General features: G+C 43.6%; 2 protein-coding genes across 4 annotated transcripts; both read left to right on the top strand.

Moving 5' to 3' along the window:
* Window positions 1-663: 663 nt before the first annotated feature.
* On the top strand, window positions 664-9619 carry mgrn1a (mahogunin, ring finger 1a). Of its 3 annotated transcripts, none has more exons than XM_077000321.1 (17): window positions 664-1333; window positions 1668-1786; window positions 1937-2025; window positions 2124-2270; window positions 2731-2848; window positions 3045-3111; window positions 3334-3377; window positions 3624-3671; window positions 4527-4595; window positions 4703-4862; window positions 6086-6198; window positions 6346-6560; window positions 6782-6896; window positions 7200-7245; window positions 7428-7538; window positions 7898-7940; window positions 8075-8212. In XM_077000321.1, exons 1-16 carry the CDS (start codon window positions 1246-1248, stop codon window positions 7933-7935), a joined length of 1587 nt encoding a protein of 528 aa, XP_076856436.1. In that variant the 5' UTR covers window positions 664-1245; the 3' UTR covers window positions 7936-7940; window positions 8075-8212. The 3 variants fall into 3 exon arrangements, with proteins under 3 accessions (XP_076856436.1, XP_076856435.1, XP_076856437.1); XM_077000322.1 differs by lacking the exon at window positions 7898-7940 and having other exon boundaries at window positions 672-973; window positions 1263-1333; window positions 8075-9619; XM_077000320.1 differs by lacking the exon at window positions 7898-7940 and having other exon boundaries at window positions 671-1333; window positions 8075-9619.
* Window positions 9620-9762: 143 nt separating this feature from the next.
* On the top strand, window positions 9763-13924 carry foxj1b (forkhead box J1b). Its single transcript, XM_077000325.1, has 3 exons — window positions 9763-10786; window positions 10948-11574; window positions 12410-13924. Exons 2-3 carry the CDS (start codon window positions 11011-11013, stop codon window positions 13202-13204), a joined length of 1359 nt encoding a protein of 452 aa, XP_076856440.1. The 5' UTR covers window positions 9763-10786; window positions 10948-11010; the 3' UTR covers window positions 13205-13924.
* Window positions 13925-17600: the final 3676 nt, after the last annotated feature.

Raw genomic sequence — 17600 nt, 5'->3', positions numbered from 1 at the left:
TAATTCTAGCAGGCACACAAACGTATGTTTCCGTTCTTTTTATTTATTTTTTGAACTACATGTCCCATCGGCCCACTCTTTGTTTGTAAAGTACTGGAAGGCAGAATTTTATGAATGACGGCTGCTCCCGTCCAATTCCCTTCCGAGTTATGCCACTACCTTGCCAAATATGGTAAACAAATCTTCCAACACCAATTGAATTGCGTAGAGCAACATAAAAGTCGAAAGGCACGCTTGGAAGTACTTTAAGGAACACTGGTATCCACCACGTTTACGCAGTCTCCTCGGTGTTTCTCCTACGATTATGCGTACATTGTTGTGATGTAGATAAGAATGGCTGAATGTGTAATCTTTGAGGCTCTCTTCTTATCTCATAGTTGTAATTACTGTACAGGTTTAAACTATTTTCCTTTGCGTGCGACAAAAAGCACAATTTTACCTGCAAGCAGTCTCCATTCTCACAGTGAAAACGAGATCATATTCTTAGCTGCCGCAGCGTTCAAAGCTTGAAGAACATGCTGTTTAAATTGTTATAGTGAATTTGAAGGCGCATTGATGTATTCTCTTCTTCTGATAAACAATGTACATTAACTTAATCAGATATTTACATTGAATTTTAACTTATACTTACCCACGTTAACGTACAAATTTGCAGAAGGTAATGACCACAGCGTTCCGAAATTAATTACATGTAGCCTATGGAATTAAATTTAACAATGACGTTTATACACTTAATTAAAGGTTCATGTAGTGGTGCATTCTCTTCTAGGTGTGTTTACAGAAAATATGTTTAAGGTATCTTGCTTTCATTTCTGAAGACACCGAGGTAACCTATCTGATGAACTAATGAACATCTGCCCCGGTGGTTACTACATATCCCATAGTGCGTAGCATCATGAAATCACGCATCTCGCGGTGTAGTGTTGTTTCCAGAGAAGGGGATCACTGGAACAGTAGTCAAGTATTGTTTTTGGTATTTTTCAGACCTTCGTTTTAAGGCGGTTCTTTATCTAATGTTTATTGGCATGGGTGTATGAACTGTCCACTAGTCTATAGTTAATTGCTTTCATTCGGTAAGGGATTATAGCCCGCTGAACCAAAATTAACGCTCGCATTTGTTTTTGTAAGACAAGATGGGAATGCATCCATAACGGATAAAACAAACGTAACAAAATAAGCCCGAACAGCTTGCCAAGACTATATTCTTTCCTTGGTCCTCATATTTTCAGTAATTTCGTTGTAAATATGGGTTCAATACTTAGCCGAAGAATTGCTGGAGTTGAAGACATCGATATTCAAGCCAATTCTGCGTACAGATATCCCCCTAAATCAGGTAAGACATGTGCGTTACAATCATTGTGGAACCAAGCAAGCTAATCCAAAGTACATATGTGAAATGTGGATTTAACGAGGCACCACAACGGTTATTACTGCATTTCATCTGTTTGTTTCCATGCTGGAAATGTTATTTTTACGCATTAGTTGTGTTTACCAACATTCGCACCACCCATCTTCTCAAAAACCAATACACTGTCACGTTTCGGCAGTGTTTGAGTGGCGCCGTGCATATTCTAGCGCTTTAGTTTGAAATGATATAACACGGATCCAAAACTCAGATCCACAGGTGTGGGGTCGTATTGAACTAAAAATAAACCTTATTGTTTCAGGAAATTATTTCACCAGTCATTTTTTCATGGGAGGGGAAAAATTTGACATGCCCCACCCTGAGGGATATCTGTTTGGAGAAAATATGGATTTGAATTTCCTAGGGAACCGGCCTGTTCAGGTAACAAAACTAAATTACTTCTGTTTCTCATGGATGTGCCCTGTTTTGACTTCTGTTTCTTATGGATATGTTTTTTTCATAATGTAAACATCCAAGTTTTTGTCACTCCAATATTTTAAGCTATTTCACACGTTTGGTATTTTCCTTTAGTTTCCCTATGTGACGCCTGCACCTCATGAGCCTGTGAAGACTCTCAGGAGTCTTGTGAACATCCGGAAAGACTCTTTACGGCTTGTCAGGTGGTATTGGTTACCAGTCCCCAAACCATCTCCCCAGTCCCCAAACCAGTTCTCTCATGCTAAAGGACAAAGCCATGACCCATGCCTGTTGTTGGTAGGTACAAAGATGATGCTGACAGCAACTCTGAAGAGACAGGAAATGCCAGAGCCTTGTATGGTGTGGAGTTCTGTTTCGACACCGATGCCAGAGTAGCCATCACGGTGTACTGTCAGGCCTTCGAAGAGTTCTCTAACGGAATGGCAGTGTAAGTTTCTACAAATTCTGTCGACTCTCCAGTGCGTTAAGAGTGAAGATTGATTTCAACTCTGGTTCAGGGTGGATCATGGCCTTGGCCAAATGCTGCAGTTGTTTTTCTATCTTATCTCTTACATAGGATTGTTGCAGGTCAAAGGAATCGCACAGATCATGTGGTTTTTGAACTCCGTAGTTCTGAAGTCCTGCTTCTGTTATCTGAGCTCAGGGAAATACAACACTACTGTAGCTAGACAACAGATACTATAGCAGCGTCAACTTTACCATGGAGAGAACAGCACAAATAAGAACCTTGGATTCCCATTTTTGCTTCAGAGATTGTTTGTCATCTTCTGATTAATGGCTACTAGTTGTGATGTACGTAGATCTTAGAATAGCAGTATACTGTCTAAGCTTTAACTGGGTCTTGGCAAGACTACTTAATGGTGATTACAATAATATTGTTTTTTAAGGTATACTCCTAAGACGCCAGCAATGGTGTCTGAAAGAATCCATTATAAGAGAGGGATTAATCAGCAGTTCTCACTGCCGTCCTTCAAGATTGATTTCAGTAAATGGAAGCCAGAAGAGGTAGGAATTGCTTCTGTAAAATGATACGTGAATTAACTTCATTGTGTTTTGACAGGAGGGGGGCAATTCAAGTCAAATAGCTGAAGTTTTATTGGTTGGAGAAAAGCAGCAGTAGTGATTTAAAGCACTAGAGGAGGAGTTTGTGTACATGATTTGTACTGATTGAGTTTCGAAATGCTTCTCTTTTTTTGCCCAGCTGAACTTGGATCTGGACAGAGGTGTGTTCCCACTGGTGATCCAGGCAGTCGTCGATGATGGGGATGGTAGGCTGTCACTCTTTATTACCATGTCAGTAAACACTGATAGGAATTTACTGCAGTACAGCTAACATTAACCTAGTCATTACATAAATCAACAATATTATCCCAACACAGGAAAATTACATAAAAGCACTCGAAATGCATGAAAACAACCAACCGATATAACACCCTAATACACATACCTAGCTGAATTAGCTTATTTAATGAAGTTATTTCCTTTTGCAGATGTCATTGGACATGCTCATGTCCTCTTAGCAGCATTTGAAAAGGTATGTAATGTAATGTCATACCCTGAGTGTTTGTGGCAAGTTCTAAATGTTAAATATCTCAGAGCACTGGCTGTACTTGATCTGGTTCCAGTACAGGTTAAATGGCTGGTTTGGCTTGTCCGTAGTTAAATCACACACTAAATATTCAGCAGTATGTATCAAGAATGGTCTGTTGTGATATCTTTTGTTTCACTGTAATAATTACATGATTAAAATGCTGGCACTTGTACTCCTGTTTTCTAACAGCATATGGATGGCAGTTTTTCAGTGAAGCCTTTAAAGCAGAAACAAACAGTAAGCGCACTGTCGCATCCCCTCCACTGCACCTCCTCACCTCCACTGCACCCCCTCACCTCCACTGCACCCCCTCACCTCCACTGCACCTACTCACCTCCACTGCACCTACTCACCTCCACTGCACCTCCTCACCTCCACTGCACCTCCTCACCAGCACTGCACCTCCCCACCACCAGTGCACCCCCCCCTCCACTGCACCTCCTCACCTCCACTGCACCTCCTCACCTCCACTGCACCTCCCCACCACCAGTGCATCCCCTCACCCGTACTGCACCTCCTCACCAGCACTGCACCTCCCCACCACCAGTGCACCCCCTCACCAGCACTGTACCTCCTCACCTCCACTGCACCTCCCCACCACCAGTGCATCCCCTCACCCGTACTGCACCTCCTCACCAGCACTGCACCTCCCCACCACCAGTGCATCCCCTCACCAGCACTGTACCACCTCCACATGTCTGTTATTTATGTGGTTGTAGTCTTTGACAAAAATGCAACACGTCTGTGTACAGTTCAGTCATTGGTTTGTTCACTATGTTAACCACATGGTGATAGTCAAGTGCCTTATTGTAACTTTAATGTTTACCAGTAATGGCTGTTGTCATCAAGACACACAAAGGATGAGGTAGAGAGGTGGAATGTATAATAATGATGATTTAATAAAAAAAAGTCACCATGACTTGGACAATGTGGTAAAATATGTTAAAGGGGTGTTAATAGGGAGGCATGACACGTAATGGTGGGTGTGAGCTATGTCCCTTGCACACAAGCACTGCAGTGACTGTAGCTCATTACTGCCCCCATCTGGTCCCAGTGTGCATAAATCCAACAAATTTCCATGCCATTATACAGGTGGATCGTGTGAGCTACCTTCTGCAGGAGATTTACGGCATCGAGAACAAGAACAATCAGGAGATAAAGGTAAATCAAGCCCTGTGCCCAAACAGTCACACACATCACAGAAAGTGTTTTCAAGCTGGCAGTCTGCCTCCTTCATCTGCGTGACTGTACGTTGTGTCTTCCCTCAGTCTTCAGACGATGAGAACAGTGACAACAGCAGTGAGTGTGTGGTGTGTCTGTCCGACCTGCGGGACACACTCATCCTCCCGTGCAGGCACCTGTGTCTCTGCAATGCGTGTGCCGACACACTGCGTTACCAGGCCAACAACTGCCCTATCTGTCGCCTGCGTGAGTGTCTCATTAATCACTGTATAAATTGCCCCTCTATTGGCCATTATTATTGAAATGGGCCATGTGATATTTTCTGAGAAGGATAATGCACTACACACATAGTCCTGGCTGAGAGGATGAGTTATATTTCCCTCAGTTTCCCTCTTTATTATGTTTCTGATTAATGTTTTTTTTCTTGGTGTTAATTGGATGAGGTTGATATAGGTTCAGCTTGTGCGACTGATCTTTGAAAAGAGTGACACCTGCTGGACAGAATTTGCCATGATTTTTTTGACATGGTTTTTGGGAATGTGTTTTCCTCTACTCTTCTGGTCAGTTTAGTGAGAAAAAATGCACTTCTAGCACTTTGGACCCATCTTAGTCGTTCTAAAGGCGCTGATGTTTTTTCTAAGCAGATTCTTTCTAAAATGGCAGTGGGCTAAGCTATGTACAACTATATATGATTTATATTTAACTTTTGCATCAGGCACACATCAGATGAAGCAGTGCCATTTATGTTGACTATCTGTTTTGATGGTTTCAACCAATTACTTAAAACATTTTGTTGAAGTATAAATGTATATAGATATGTTTGTAGTCAACACAGCCAGCTAAATTTCATAAAAATCAAATGAATACAATTATTTACATAATACATGTTAAGGAATCGCATACACATGCCGAGCACCAGGATGAAAACGTATAGTATATTTTTATGATGTTGCATGTTAATGCTTGGGGTTGTGATTCATATTTATGGAGGCTTTAAGGTCAGTCTTCACAGAATAGTGCAATTTACAGCTGGCCTAACGCAGTATGGATGTGTCAAATCCTGTGATTGCTTCTCTGAATGCTCTTCAGACCTTTTCACATCAAACAGACTCACCTCGACATCATCATGTCTATGTCCATGAACCAACATCAGTGTCGGCAGGCAAGAATGCGCCCGTGTGCTTATTCCACCAATCACAATTCATTTTTGAATTAGGTCGACAGCTTTGCGTCAAAGACTTAAATGGAGAAGAGTGTTTAATTAGAATACGTTTTGTCAATAGGCTCTGAGCCCAGTTTACTATTAAGAATAGATGTGCAGGTGTTTGTCTTTTGTGGATGAAATGAACTTGGTTGTGTTTGGCGAGAGAGAGGCTCATGTCAGGGATGCCACACCTGAATCTGCTTGTTTGGAGTGAACTCGTTTGCATCCTCTTTTTTTTAAAATGGCCTTTTCTCATGGTCACCAGCCTTCCGAGCCCTGCTCCAGATCCGTGCAGTGAGGAGGAAATCGGCCACCATGCGTCCTTCCGTCTCCTTCAGTCCAGTGCTCTCTCAGAGCTCAGACCACACGGAAAACTTGGTATCAGATACACACACACACACACACACACACACACAAATGCAAAAATACCATCAGTCATCCATTGTTGGGAACCTGACTCCCATACGGTCAGTGATGTAACAGTCATTTGCCTCATCTGTCATTTCACCCTTGTTTGTCCTGCAGAACTCCGAGTACATCCCCCCAGGGTACGAGCCAGTGTCCTTGCTGGAGGCCCTCAACGGAGCACAGCCCGTGTCGCCAACCCTCCCCTCTGCCCCCCTCTATGAGGAGATCCAGTTCTCAGGTGACATGAGTGATCCGCTGAACCCAAGCAGACGTGCGGCTGAGCGCAGTCCCGACGCTGCACCAGGGAGAAAAGGCAGCCAGTCACCAGACGGGTATCGGCATGTCCACAGTCGTTTCTGCCATGGAATTTTCATGGTGTTTTCTTTGTTGCATTTGCAGTAAATGGACTTTTTCTGTACTGGACCTGCATACCACTGCTATTTTATGAATCATAATGCCTGCGTGTGCGCGTCTGTGTGTGTGTGTGTGTGTATGTGTGTGCGTGCATTGGTGTATGCATGAATGTGTGTGTCTCTGGGTGAGTGTGTTGCAGGTCCGCACACTCGCCTTCTGCTCCTGTTCAGGAGGAGGTGGAAAAGGAGAAGGTGGCTGAGCTGCCAGAGGCCCAGCCACGCCCAGGCCTGCCCTATAGCCCCGCCCCCTCTGAGGTCCGCTTTCCTTACACCCTTTTCCTCGTATCTGTCAGATCAGTCTGCTCCCAGTGCTGTGGGGGAGTTGCCTCCGAGAACCTTAATAGCCTTTTATAGACTATTTCATACCAAGATGTTTACCGGTGTTGCTCTGTGTGAATGTAGGGCATTTTTATTTTGTACTTGTATGTATTTTCACAATGGTACAACAGTACCTATGAGACATGTGGCTCCAGACAGCATATTTTCAGGTTGATCAGCATTTGCTGTAGTATCACTGCTTTGAACTCTAAAGCTGTTTTCTCTGCCCCTCTGCTACAGGCCACAGCTGATCCGGTAGCCTCTGAACCCGGCTCTCCCAGCACAGGTGGGTCTGTCTGAAGAAGTGAATGGACTGTTGTAGTCCACTGCCTAAATCTGTTGTGCAGATTACAAAGCGGTTTTCTTAGTATATGTGAATTTTTTTAATCCAAAAACAGTCAATTTACTGCACTTACCGCACGTCGGAATGTGATGTGTGTTTGTGTGGTGGGTGTGGGTGTGGTTCAGAGGGTGGGCCCCTGGGCGTGTCCGTGAGTGAGAACCTGCAGGACTGCCACAGTGCCCGCAGCAGCCTGAGCCGCAGTGAGAGCGAACCGTCGGCAGACCTCGCCCTGCCTGGTGAGTGGACATGCCCCCTCTCGATAGCCCCGCCCACCTCCCATTGTCCAACCCACCACTAAATTACACAGCTTTTGATATCCCCCGTTGCTGTGTACACTGTAAATGCTGATCATTCCTGTAGGGCATCCTCAGTGATGTCACTGTCAGCCACCTGTGTGGTGTAAAGGCCACTGCTCCTGCTCTCTAACATGTGCTTTCTGACCCTCGCTGCACCACTTACGATGTGCTTCCTGGTTTTCTCCTGAAGGTGACTGATCTGCTTTCCCGCACTCTGACACTTGTGTGCTTCTCTCTCGCCCCTGTCTCCTAACCCTCTCGCTGTGAATCTCACCTGCCTTTACTCTCCCCTCGCTCAGCCTCTGAGTCGTGGTCTACTGCCGTGGAGGAATGTTGATGCCGGTAGGTTCTCCCCTCCGACCTTTCGCTTCTGCTGCTTGTTTGTTCCAAGCCGCCCCGACTCCTTCCACACCAGTCTGGTGTTCGCAGCGTCCACCTCCATGTCGCCACCTGTCTCAACCTTGCCCTGTGTTCAGGGTCGTCCGGATCCACCGAGAGTCTGAAGAGCCAGAGCACCAGCAGCTCCAGACAGCCCCTGCTCTGTCTCCCAAGCAGCAGCCTGACCGTGGAGGACGAGCATCTCAGCCCGTAGCATCACCCTCACCCCCACCCCCACCTGGCCTCCGCCCTGCTCCTCCCCTTGGCCTTCCTCTTCAAGCGTATGGCATGTGCCACAGCCGCACACATTCTGTTCTTCTGTTCAAGCCTAGTGCTTTTTTTTTTTTTTTTTTTAAAGATGCAAACATCCTGTTTTATGTTCAGCAGTCAGCAGGTCCCCTGTGGTGGGTCCTTTGGTGTTGCTCAGCAGCCACAGAGTCAGGGCAATTGCACTAGCAGACATGGACGGCACTGCTTGCTTTCATCTTCCCACACCACATGCAGCTATCAGGTATCACCAATCAGGTATGAAGGTATGGTGGCCAATGAGTAGCGTATTTAAGCACCAGTGATAGAAAAATACAGGACCAGAGTGTAACTCCCAGGCCAGGTTTGAGTGCCTCTGCTCTAAAAGCCATATGGGTCAAGAAAGGAGACTTTACTGGTGGGTACAAATGTTTATTTTATTTTATTATTATTATTTTTTTACTGGTACATCTGAAGGAATAATACATTTTCCACTATATGCTGAACTGTCCAGTAAAGCACCAGACACTACTGCAGTTTTCATTTCAAATACATATTTTGGGGCCCATGCTGTGATTTAACATGGCAGTTAAGAGAAAAGCTCTACAGACGTATCACAGGAGGAAACAGCACAGCAGGTGGAGCCACAGATGGCATCTTAACATTCTCCTGCTCATGCTGTCCTTACCAAATCAGCCACCAAGACACTAAACGTTTCATCTCTCCTCATGGTGTTTTAATGTGTCTAATGTGAAGACCTAGTAACTATATAGAGAGATACATTGACTGCTCTGATGTATCTCTAAGCATAGTGATGGTTTTGTCTGACTTTTTGTTAGACTTTTAGACTAGTGTTTTTTATTTTTATTTTTTTGACTTGATAATCCAAGCATGTATGGTCCACCCAGTTTGTTGGATGCCCTTTTTATTGGAATCGTTTTTTCATTGTCTGTGACTGAGCCCTTTATGTTATTTTGTATTGACACCAAGACCTATTTCTGTGATGTACACGTTGAAATGATAGTGTAGTGTATGTTTGAACCTACTTCTGTTCGTGCCTTATGTATGATGGTCCTTTTCTCTGGTCTCTGCAGTATGCAAAATAGTAGGCTAAGGCTTTAATTAGTATTTGAAGTGGACATTGCTTACATTAAATTGTCTTTTTGTGACACAGATTAAGCCAAGTCTCAGACCAAAAGAGATTTCTATCAGAAAGACACCACTGAATGTGAAGTGTGTGTGGTTTTGGCAAGGGCTAGACGTAATCCCTGCCTAAAAGCCACCCCAGAGTTAAATATCTATTGCTTTTTAGTGATTCACTGCTGCTAGCCTCTGTACAACAGGTGTTGTATATTTGTATGTAGTGATATAGTTTTATCATAAAGTCCTACACACTATTTTACTGTTTTCTTGTCTTTAAATTAAGCTGGTAAGTAAGTAAAGTAAACAGGGTCAGAATGGACCCCAATATGTAGGTTATAAAAATATGGTACTCAGTAAAAACAAACACATTTTCTGATTTAAAGTATATTATATTCTTATTGTGGGTCTACAGCGTCATCAAGCATGTCGGAGTGTGAGCACGCTACATTGTCACATGGTGGCAGTGTAACGCCAATACCGCGGGATTCACTACCGAAATAAATTTTGAGAAAGGGACCATAAAGCGTGCGTCGCTGCCTTACTCAGAAGTCCCATTAAATAACGTTGAATACTTTATTTGAACTAACGTGTTGCATTAACTAGAATTGCTTGTGTCGTACGGTGAACGGGTACTACATGCTGAGGCGGGACCTGTGGCGCGCTTCTTGTACGCGCCTCAACTTTTGCGCCTTTCTAAAAATCCTTGGCGCGTCGGATTTCACCAACCACACCTGCCCAGTAACAAAAAGATTAGTGAGTAGTTACCCATACGTAATTTTTTTATCGTGGGGAAGAACACAAACTCATCATTGGGATTAAAGAATTGACAGGGGTCCATTATCATTTAAAAGAAACGGTCCCTTGCACCTTTGGAACCAGTAGGTTTTTGTTATTACAAGCTTACATACAAGTTACACTTGTAATTATAAAATTATTAATGCCGTTGGTAAGAAAACTAGTATATTTTGCCCAAATGACCCGGGGTATTGTTTTTTTTGGTGATGAATTTCTGTTAAAGACACTCCCCTCCGTGTCTTTCCGCCAGACTGATACGCGATATGCGAAGCCCACTGAGCCAATCAGAACGCGTCCATTTTAAAGGGCTGTTGAGAGCCAGCAAAAACCGTGATGAACCTATGAACCCTTTTTTAGTCTGATGCGACTCGTGCACCGTGGACCCTGACATTTTGGGACGCACTAGACTAAATACCTTTTTGGATCGTATTTTGTTCCTCTCTTTTTAAATTAGAATGTAATTGAATTTCCAGCATCAGGACCCGTCCGGCATAGTTCCTCCGGTACCTCACTGAACGCACTTGTTGCGCTCCCCCGCCTTATCTAACGGAATAAAATACCCAGAGAAAGTGGCTTCGCAAAAGGGTTATATTCGAAGGCTCCATTGCATTTCCCACATCGCCAAGGTAAGAAAGGCGTTAACCTCATTATTTTACTCAACTTTGTTTAAATGCCGTATATCAATGTATGAGATTCAACTGCCAAGATGTCTCCAGCTAATGACTCAACCGTTCTGTTTTGCGCAGATATTCACCTTGTTATTATCACCTGCGATGTTTATTTCCAGGTGCCTTAATACAAAACCAGGAGAAGACGAGTGTTCGGGAAAGACAGTCGTGTCCCATTCAAGATGCCAGTGTTAACGAGTCCTGAGATTGCAAATAAATTTAAAGAGAAATGGATGATGCTTCATCCAGAGGACCAGGACAACGTCAGCGGTTCCGTTAACTTTGACGACAGCCTGACGAGTCTGCATTGGCTTCAAAACTTTTCCATCCTCAGTGCCAACCCAGAGAGATCCCCCAGCTTCGGCTGTCATCCGCAACAGGTCTTTCACCTCAAGAGTCATCTGGGGGGCACCGACTCTCCCTCCAGTCCACCTGCCGGTGACACCGCTGCCATAGGGATGCCCCAGACTCCGGGGAACCCCACAACGTCCTGCAGTCATTTTGCCAACGCCAGTTCTTATGCCCAACAGGTGGGACTCTATGGGCATAACGGAACGACGCAAAGTAATCTAAACGAGGAGATAGATTATAAAACCAACCCTCACGTGAAACCTCCTTATTCATATGCTACGTTAATTTGCATGGCAATGCAAGCCAGTAAGAAGACTAAAATCACCCTCTCCGCCATATACAACTGGATCACGGAGAACTTCTGTTACTACAGACACGCAGAACCGAGCTGGCAGGTATTTATGTTTTGAAATGTTATTGTTTATGCTGCTATTACGTTGTGTTCTTTATTATTGTTGTTGTTTTATTTCGTTTAGCGTTCTCGTTCCAAACATACCACTCAAGGCAAATAATCTCACACTGTCTCGCAAAAACGTTGTGCCGTCGTATATGCCGTCATATTTTTTTGTCATTTTCAATAAATATCCATTATCACCATATTAGCCGTAAGCATGAACAAAATCAAACAAGATAATTCTTATCTATCCTGTTAGTATTTTTAGTGTGAGCAAATAATAAACATTCTCGGACCAATCCATTTGCACGAGGACTGCAGTTGGAAGCTGAGACCTCTATCCCCAAGAGCAGCAGTGTATCCTGGGGGCCTGCCTCTTTAATGAGGGACCCTTAGGGGTAGTGGCTGGCAGCCCAGCGCAGCTGATCATAAGAAACATGCAGTGCCGCATTACAAGAGAGTCTCATTAGGAACATTTGTTCTCCTGTACACACAACATTCCCCTCCCCCACAGTGAAACAGGACACCTTGACCTGCTGCACAGTGGGTGCTTACCTGGGTATTTATGTGTGAAGCTAGGAGTTATTATATAAAAAACAAGCTCTGTTCAATGCACATGTATTGTTTGGGAATATAGTTGTCAAACGGTTTTGAGGTTTGCAGCTATGAACATACAGTGGGGTGTTTACTTTTAATCATCAGTCCAGTGTTATTGACATTATTTTTATGTTTGCTTACATGTATTCTTACTTGAGTGCTTTGAAACATGGTTTCAGAATGTTTATGTGTATACTTTCTTTCATTGAGCAAATGTCAATTGTTTCATTGTCTTACAGAATTCAATCCGCCACAACCTGTCCCTGAACAAGTGCTTCATGAAGGTTCCCAGGCAGAAAGATGAACCTGGGAAGGGGGGATTCTGGATGATTGACCCCCAGTATGCCGACATGTTCGTCAATGGCGTCTTCAAACGGAGGCGAATGCCTGCCACAAACTTCAGCGCACAGAGACAAAGCAGGCTGCTGCCCTCGTGCGCCTCTCACGGCCCTCAGTCACGTGGCCAGCTGGCGCGAACGGCTCACTCGCGCGATTCCTCGGTAGGGACGAAGCGCAAGCAGCCTCTCCCCAAGCGAGGCGGCAAGCCGGGTCGCTCATCCCAGTCGCCCCTGCTGGCGAGCCAGATCAGAACCTCGGACGTGCTCCGGGGTGACTTCGACCTGGCTTCCGTGTTCGACGACGTCCTCGGAGGCAACGGCAGCACGTTCGAGGACCTGGATATCAACACAGCCCTGAGCTCGCTCGGGTGCGAGATGGAAGCAGCGTCTCACAACCAGCACGCACCCACCGTGCCCAAATGGTACAGCAGCGAGGACGAGCAGGCGTGCGCCTACCTGGAGATGAACGGCATGATGGGATGCAGCGTGGAGGATCTGCAGCAGCAACAGCTGCAGACCCATCCTCAATATTACGAGGGAATGGCTCTGTTCTCAGATCAGGTCCAGCAGCACCACCCATGGGACATTAAAGAGGAGGCCCAGCCCATTCCACTGTCTCTGGATCAAGGCTACAGCCTGTGTGAAGGATTCTTCTCAGAGATGCCCCTGTGGGAGAGGGGAGAGTCGTTCCTGTGAACGTCAACAACTGCTGGTCTGAAGACCTGCTGACATTTGTTTTGCTATATTAGCATTGGAATGAAAAATACTCTGAAAAATACAATGAAAAAAACTATGAAAAATATTATGGAGTTCTTCTTTTTACTTCTTTTGCATTCTGAGAATCTATGCTGAATGATAGTGATTATCCTTTTTGAGAGAATTGATTCATGGTTGGAGGAATAATAAAATGCAGATTACTGTTGTAAAACATATCTAAGTAGTGTCAAATCAGTTTTGTGTAGAATAATCAACATAAATATATATTCATTTTAGCTCCCTTTATAGTTTAGGCAACACCATTATATCAATATGTGATCCTTTTAAAATGATTAAAAAATCAGATTTTGGGGCAGAAAGGAGATGCAACAATCTGCTTTCATATAGAACCCAGCACGAGCACTTTGAGGCACTGTGTAAGTTCAGTTCCTCTTTCAGCCTTCTAATTTATTTGGTATAATGTGAGCTAATGTGGCTTTCCTTCTCCTCTTCTTTTTTTTACATATTTGTCCTTTTATATAGAAGCTGTTTAAACGCCATTGTTTTTGGTTTCTTTTTTATTAGTTGTGAAAGGCAATATTATATTCATGGCAAGTACTGTTTTGGAAGTGTATTTGTATTGACCCTTTGGAGAAATGAACTCTTAACATGCAACTTGAATCAAATTATATTCTGTACTTGAATAAAAGGATCAACCATCCCTGGGTCAGATGTGGTTGTATTTCAGCAGGTCCAATGCAATTCTAAACCAATAGGATGAAAATGGAAAACAACATACCCAAGACATACATGATTCTCGTCTGATTCACATCCTACAAACCTGACTGCTTCAAATGTAAGGCAACACTTAATATAAATATTTGCTAATGACTCAGACGTCACGACAATTAAACAGTAAGATAATGAACCCAAGTTACCTAAAGAGCTCCACCTTGCTGCATGCCAACAGCAGCATCCCAATGTCATGACTCTTCAACGTCAGCATCTTTTAGGAGTGATCTTTCATAAACATTCCATCTCTGAGTGTATTGACTGTCTTGGTAAGTGTTTCTCCCAGTGCTTTTACACTCCTTCATCATGCACCATGCTGTTGGTGGGTATAGATTGATTTTGTCAGGCTGAATATCAAGGTGTTTTAAGTTCCCATTTTTGTTCACAAAACCAGAGTCGGTACATGTCAATTATTAACAGTATGGCTGCAGGATGGGTGGAGGATGGGTGGAGGGCAGATAGGTACTCCTCCATCCACATTTGGTCACACCGATGGACCACAGCCGTGTCCGTATGTCCTTGTCCTGAGGCTGTTCTTGTGATCTGCGGTCACAACAGTTTGCTTCGACAAGCAATGTACATAGACATTTCAGACATGTCTGCACTAGCCCAGCTTCTTTGAAATACATTTGCTTTCACTAAACAAATAACTAAAACAGTTTATGTTACCACCAACAACTCTGCTGGCTGTGAACTTCATCTTGCATATGAATATATGATGCTACCACAAGTGAGAAGACAGATTTGGCAAGCGCAGGTGCTGACGACACTTCCTGACTTCACGTCCATGAACAGCCTGTCAGGGTAGTGTAAAACCTGAAGACAAGGTCAAACATCACACTTACACTTTTTGGCCTTTTTGTAATGAACCTTTGAAAGAAAAGAGGAGAATTGCTCTATTAATTATTTGTGTTTTAAATTTGCATTTAATTCAACCCACATCTGTTCTGCTGGCCCAAATGTCTCAGAAATTCTGTTGTATTTGAGGTGAAAAATAATACTTTCTGACTTAAAATCTCTTTTTAATGAAAAAGAAAAAAGGAAAGAGAGGATTATTCAATCACACTGGCTCTGCCTTTTTCAGCCGTAGCTTGGTGTGTAGGACCCACCGCCCCCCTAAGCAATCTGCAGGATAATTCACATTCCTAGAACATCAGGGAGAAGCAGCGATACTAATTCCACTCTCCATCACATCGAGCTGAGCCCCATGCTGCAGTCGACACGTGAACTATGTGTCCTGCATCCACGTGGCCACGTTCGTGGGCTTTCGGACTGCTCTGTGGTAGCTTAGCTGGGAGCGAGTCCAGGTTAAGTTGTACTAATGCGACGTGCGGAGGTGATGCTGCAGAAATGAGTTAGGGCTGTGTCTTGATTGCAGTGTGGGCGTGGAAGGGGGGGGGGGGGGGGTCAGTGGGGTGGATCTCGTCTCCGGGGATTAGTTTTTTTTTGTTTTTTTTTTGTTTTTTTTTTTTTTTTTTTTTTGTAAAGAAGGCTTGGGAGAGCTCTTGGCAGTGGAGATAACATTATCTCCCAGGCGGCAGAGAGTCCGGGGCCGTATTTACACGGGTGGCGGTGTCCGACCCAGGCCCAGCGTGCGGACCTGTCAGCGGGAACAAGGGCCGCTGTCACAGCAGGGTCACGGAGTGCTGCTTTATGCCCCACAGGAACTGCTGGCAGCCACTGATTACAGGTGTTATGTGGGCATGCCAGGCGGATCTCACCCAGAGCGACAGGGCAGCCCTGCTGCGGTAGCGCTCACAGGCACACTGCCCTTGGCATCTGGTTTGTGATTAGGCAGGGGCAAATCAGCATAAAGCCATCCCACCTAGGTTTGGTGAATCTGTTGGGCAAATCATACTGCATGGAGCCATGTGAGTTATAGTATATAACTATGTGAGCTGTAGAATAGGGTTTCTTAATATGATCAAATAGAAATGCCTCTTTTCCTCTGTCTTTTGAGAAGGCCAAATGGTTGCACAAATTACCAACACACTCTTGGGATTTATGGGCACATCATCTAAAGCAAGGTCAATTTTTTCTGCGTATTTCATTTCATTTGTGGGTCTTCATCTCTTTTTAGTCCAAGAGAAGAAAAAGCCTTTCCTATAAAGTCTGTTACTCAGCCTCTACAGAATCAGCGATCTGACACTCTAGCTTTATCTCATTTGGAGCTTGACTAAACCGTACAAACCCTTTTATTCCAAAGCAGACTGACCCAAGAACACCCACAGGACTAGGTTAAAGGTCAAAGGTAATTTAGAAGAAGTCTTTCTTTGGGACAATCATGCTGGGATGATGAGATATATCTGTATCTCTTCATCCATTCCCTGGTTATGTTTAAGTCTGTTTCCCAAATGCATAAAAAGATCCAGTATCGCTTTGAAACCTGCCTTACAATGATCAAAGCAATTTTAAAATAGTATTGTTTTGGAGAAAGTCGTCCATGCATAATAAATAAATACATATTCTACATATTGTTAATAAACATATACATATTGTTAATTAATCAAAATGTAAATTACTGTATTTAGGTTAACAACTTTAAAAAACTAGTAAAATCTCAAAAAGAACACAGTGGTAATCAGAGAATCAGAGAAGGACTTTGAACCAGGTGAATTTCATTGTGTTCCTTCCTTTCACTTTACAAAACATTGAGGCTAATAGATTTAGCAGATACTGTCATAGCATACCAGTCTGAGGAGTTCCTCCTGGACACACGGCAGGGCCGGAGTGGACCCCTTTTTCAGCCCGGGAGTTTCATGCCCAAATCCGGCCCAAAATAATTTTTCCCTCCCAATCGGCCCAAACTAGAGATTGACATGAGCCGGCCCATCGGGAATCCTCCAGAATCTCCCGATTAGCCACTCCGGCTCTGACACACGGTAATATTCTTTTCATCACTGCCAGTTCATAAGAAAGATTCTGAAGTCATTTTTAAATTACTTGTTACTATGTTGCTGAGTTACTGGATTACTGACAATAGTTTTTTTTATTTCAGTCAATTCATTTCAGTCACTTTCTTAATTTCAGTGTTCTCGGTTTTACAAATGAAAACAGGTACCTACTAACATTAACATTGTACTAAAATCTGTGCTATTTCAATTATTTTATGTAAATATACCAAGAAAACCATTCACTGACATCCAGTGACGTGACTTGTCCATACAGTTTTGTCCATACAAGTTACTCATTTGACTCTTCTTCAACTGACTTCTCTGATTTGACACCAATCAGAAATCACTATGACCCCTACACAAAGCACATTATTTCTCCCTTATTTCTGCCTGTAATATTGTGTGCTGCATGCTCACTTATTTATAATTTCCCCAAACCACTTTTTTCCCCACTTACACCCCTGTTAACATTGTTGACATGTGCTTTATGTTGGGTTTTAATAATCCAATTTATAGATTGTTCTCAAATTGATAAATAAAATGGGTATATAAATAAATATAAACCCATGAACTGAACAGCAGGGCAGGGCTCATGTCTGTCTGGGGCAAAAGCCTTTCAAAAGTGTCAAGAGAAAATGGACATGTAATGATGGGACTTTTACAGGGGTGAAGGGCTCCACTGAATAGACTAGACACCTCTGTTTGCCCAG

The sequence above is a fragment of the Brachyhypopomus gauderio genome, chromosome 3, assembly GCF_052324685.1.
Source record: "Brachyhypopomus gauderio isolate BG-103 chromosome 3, BGAUD_0.2, whole genome shotgun sequence".
Classification (NCBI taxonomy): domain Eukaryota; kingdom Metazoa; phylum Chordata; class Actinopteri; order Gymnotiformes; family Hypopomidae; genus Brachyhypopomus; species Brachyhypopomus gauderio.
Note: the sequence above shows the minus strand (reverse complement) of the source record. Positions and strands in the feature narration are given on the sequence as shown.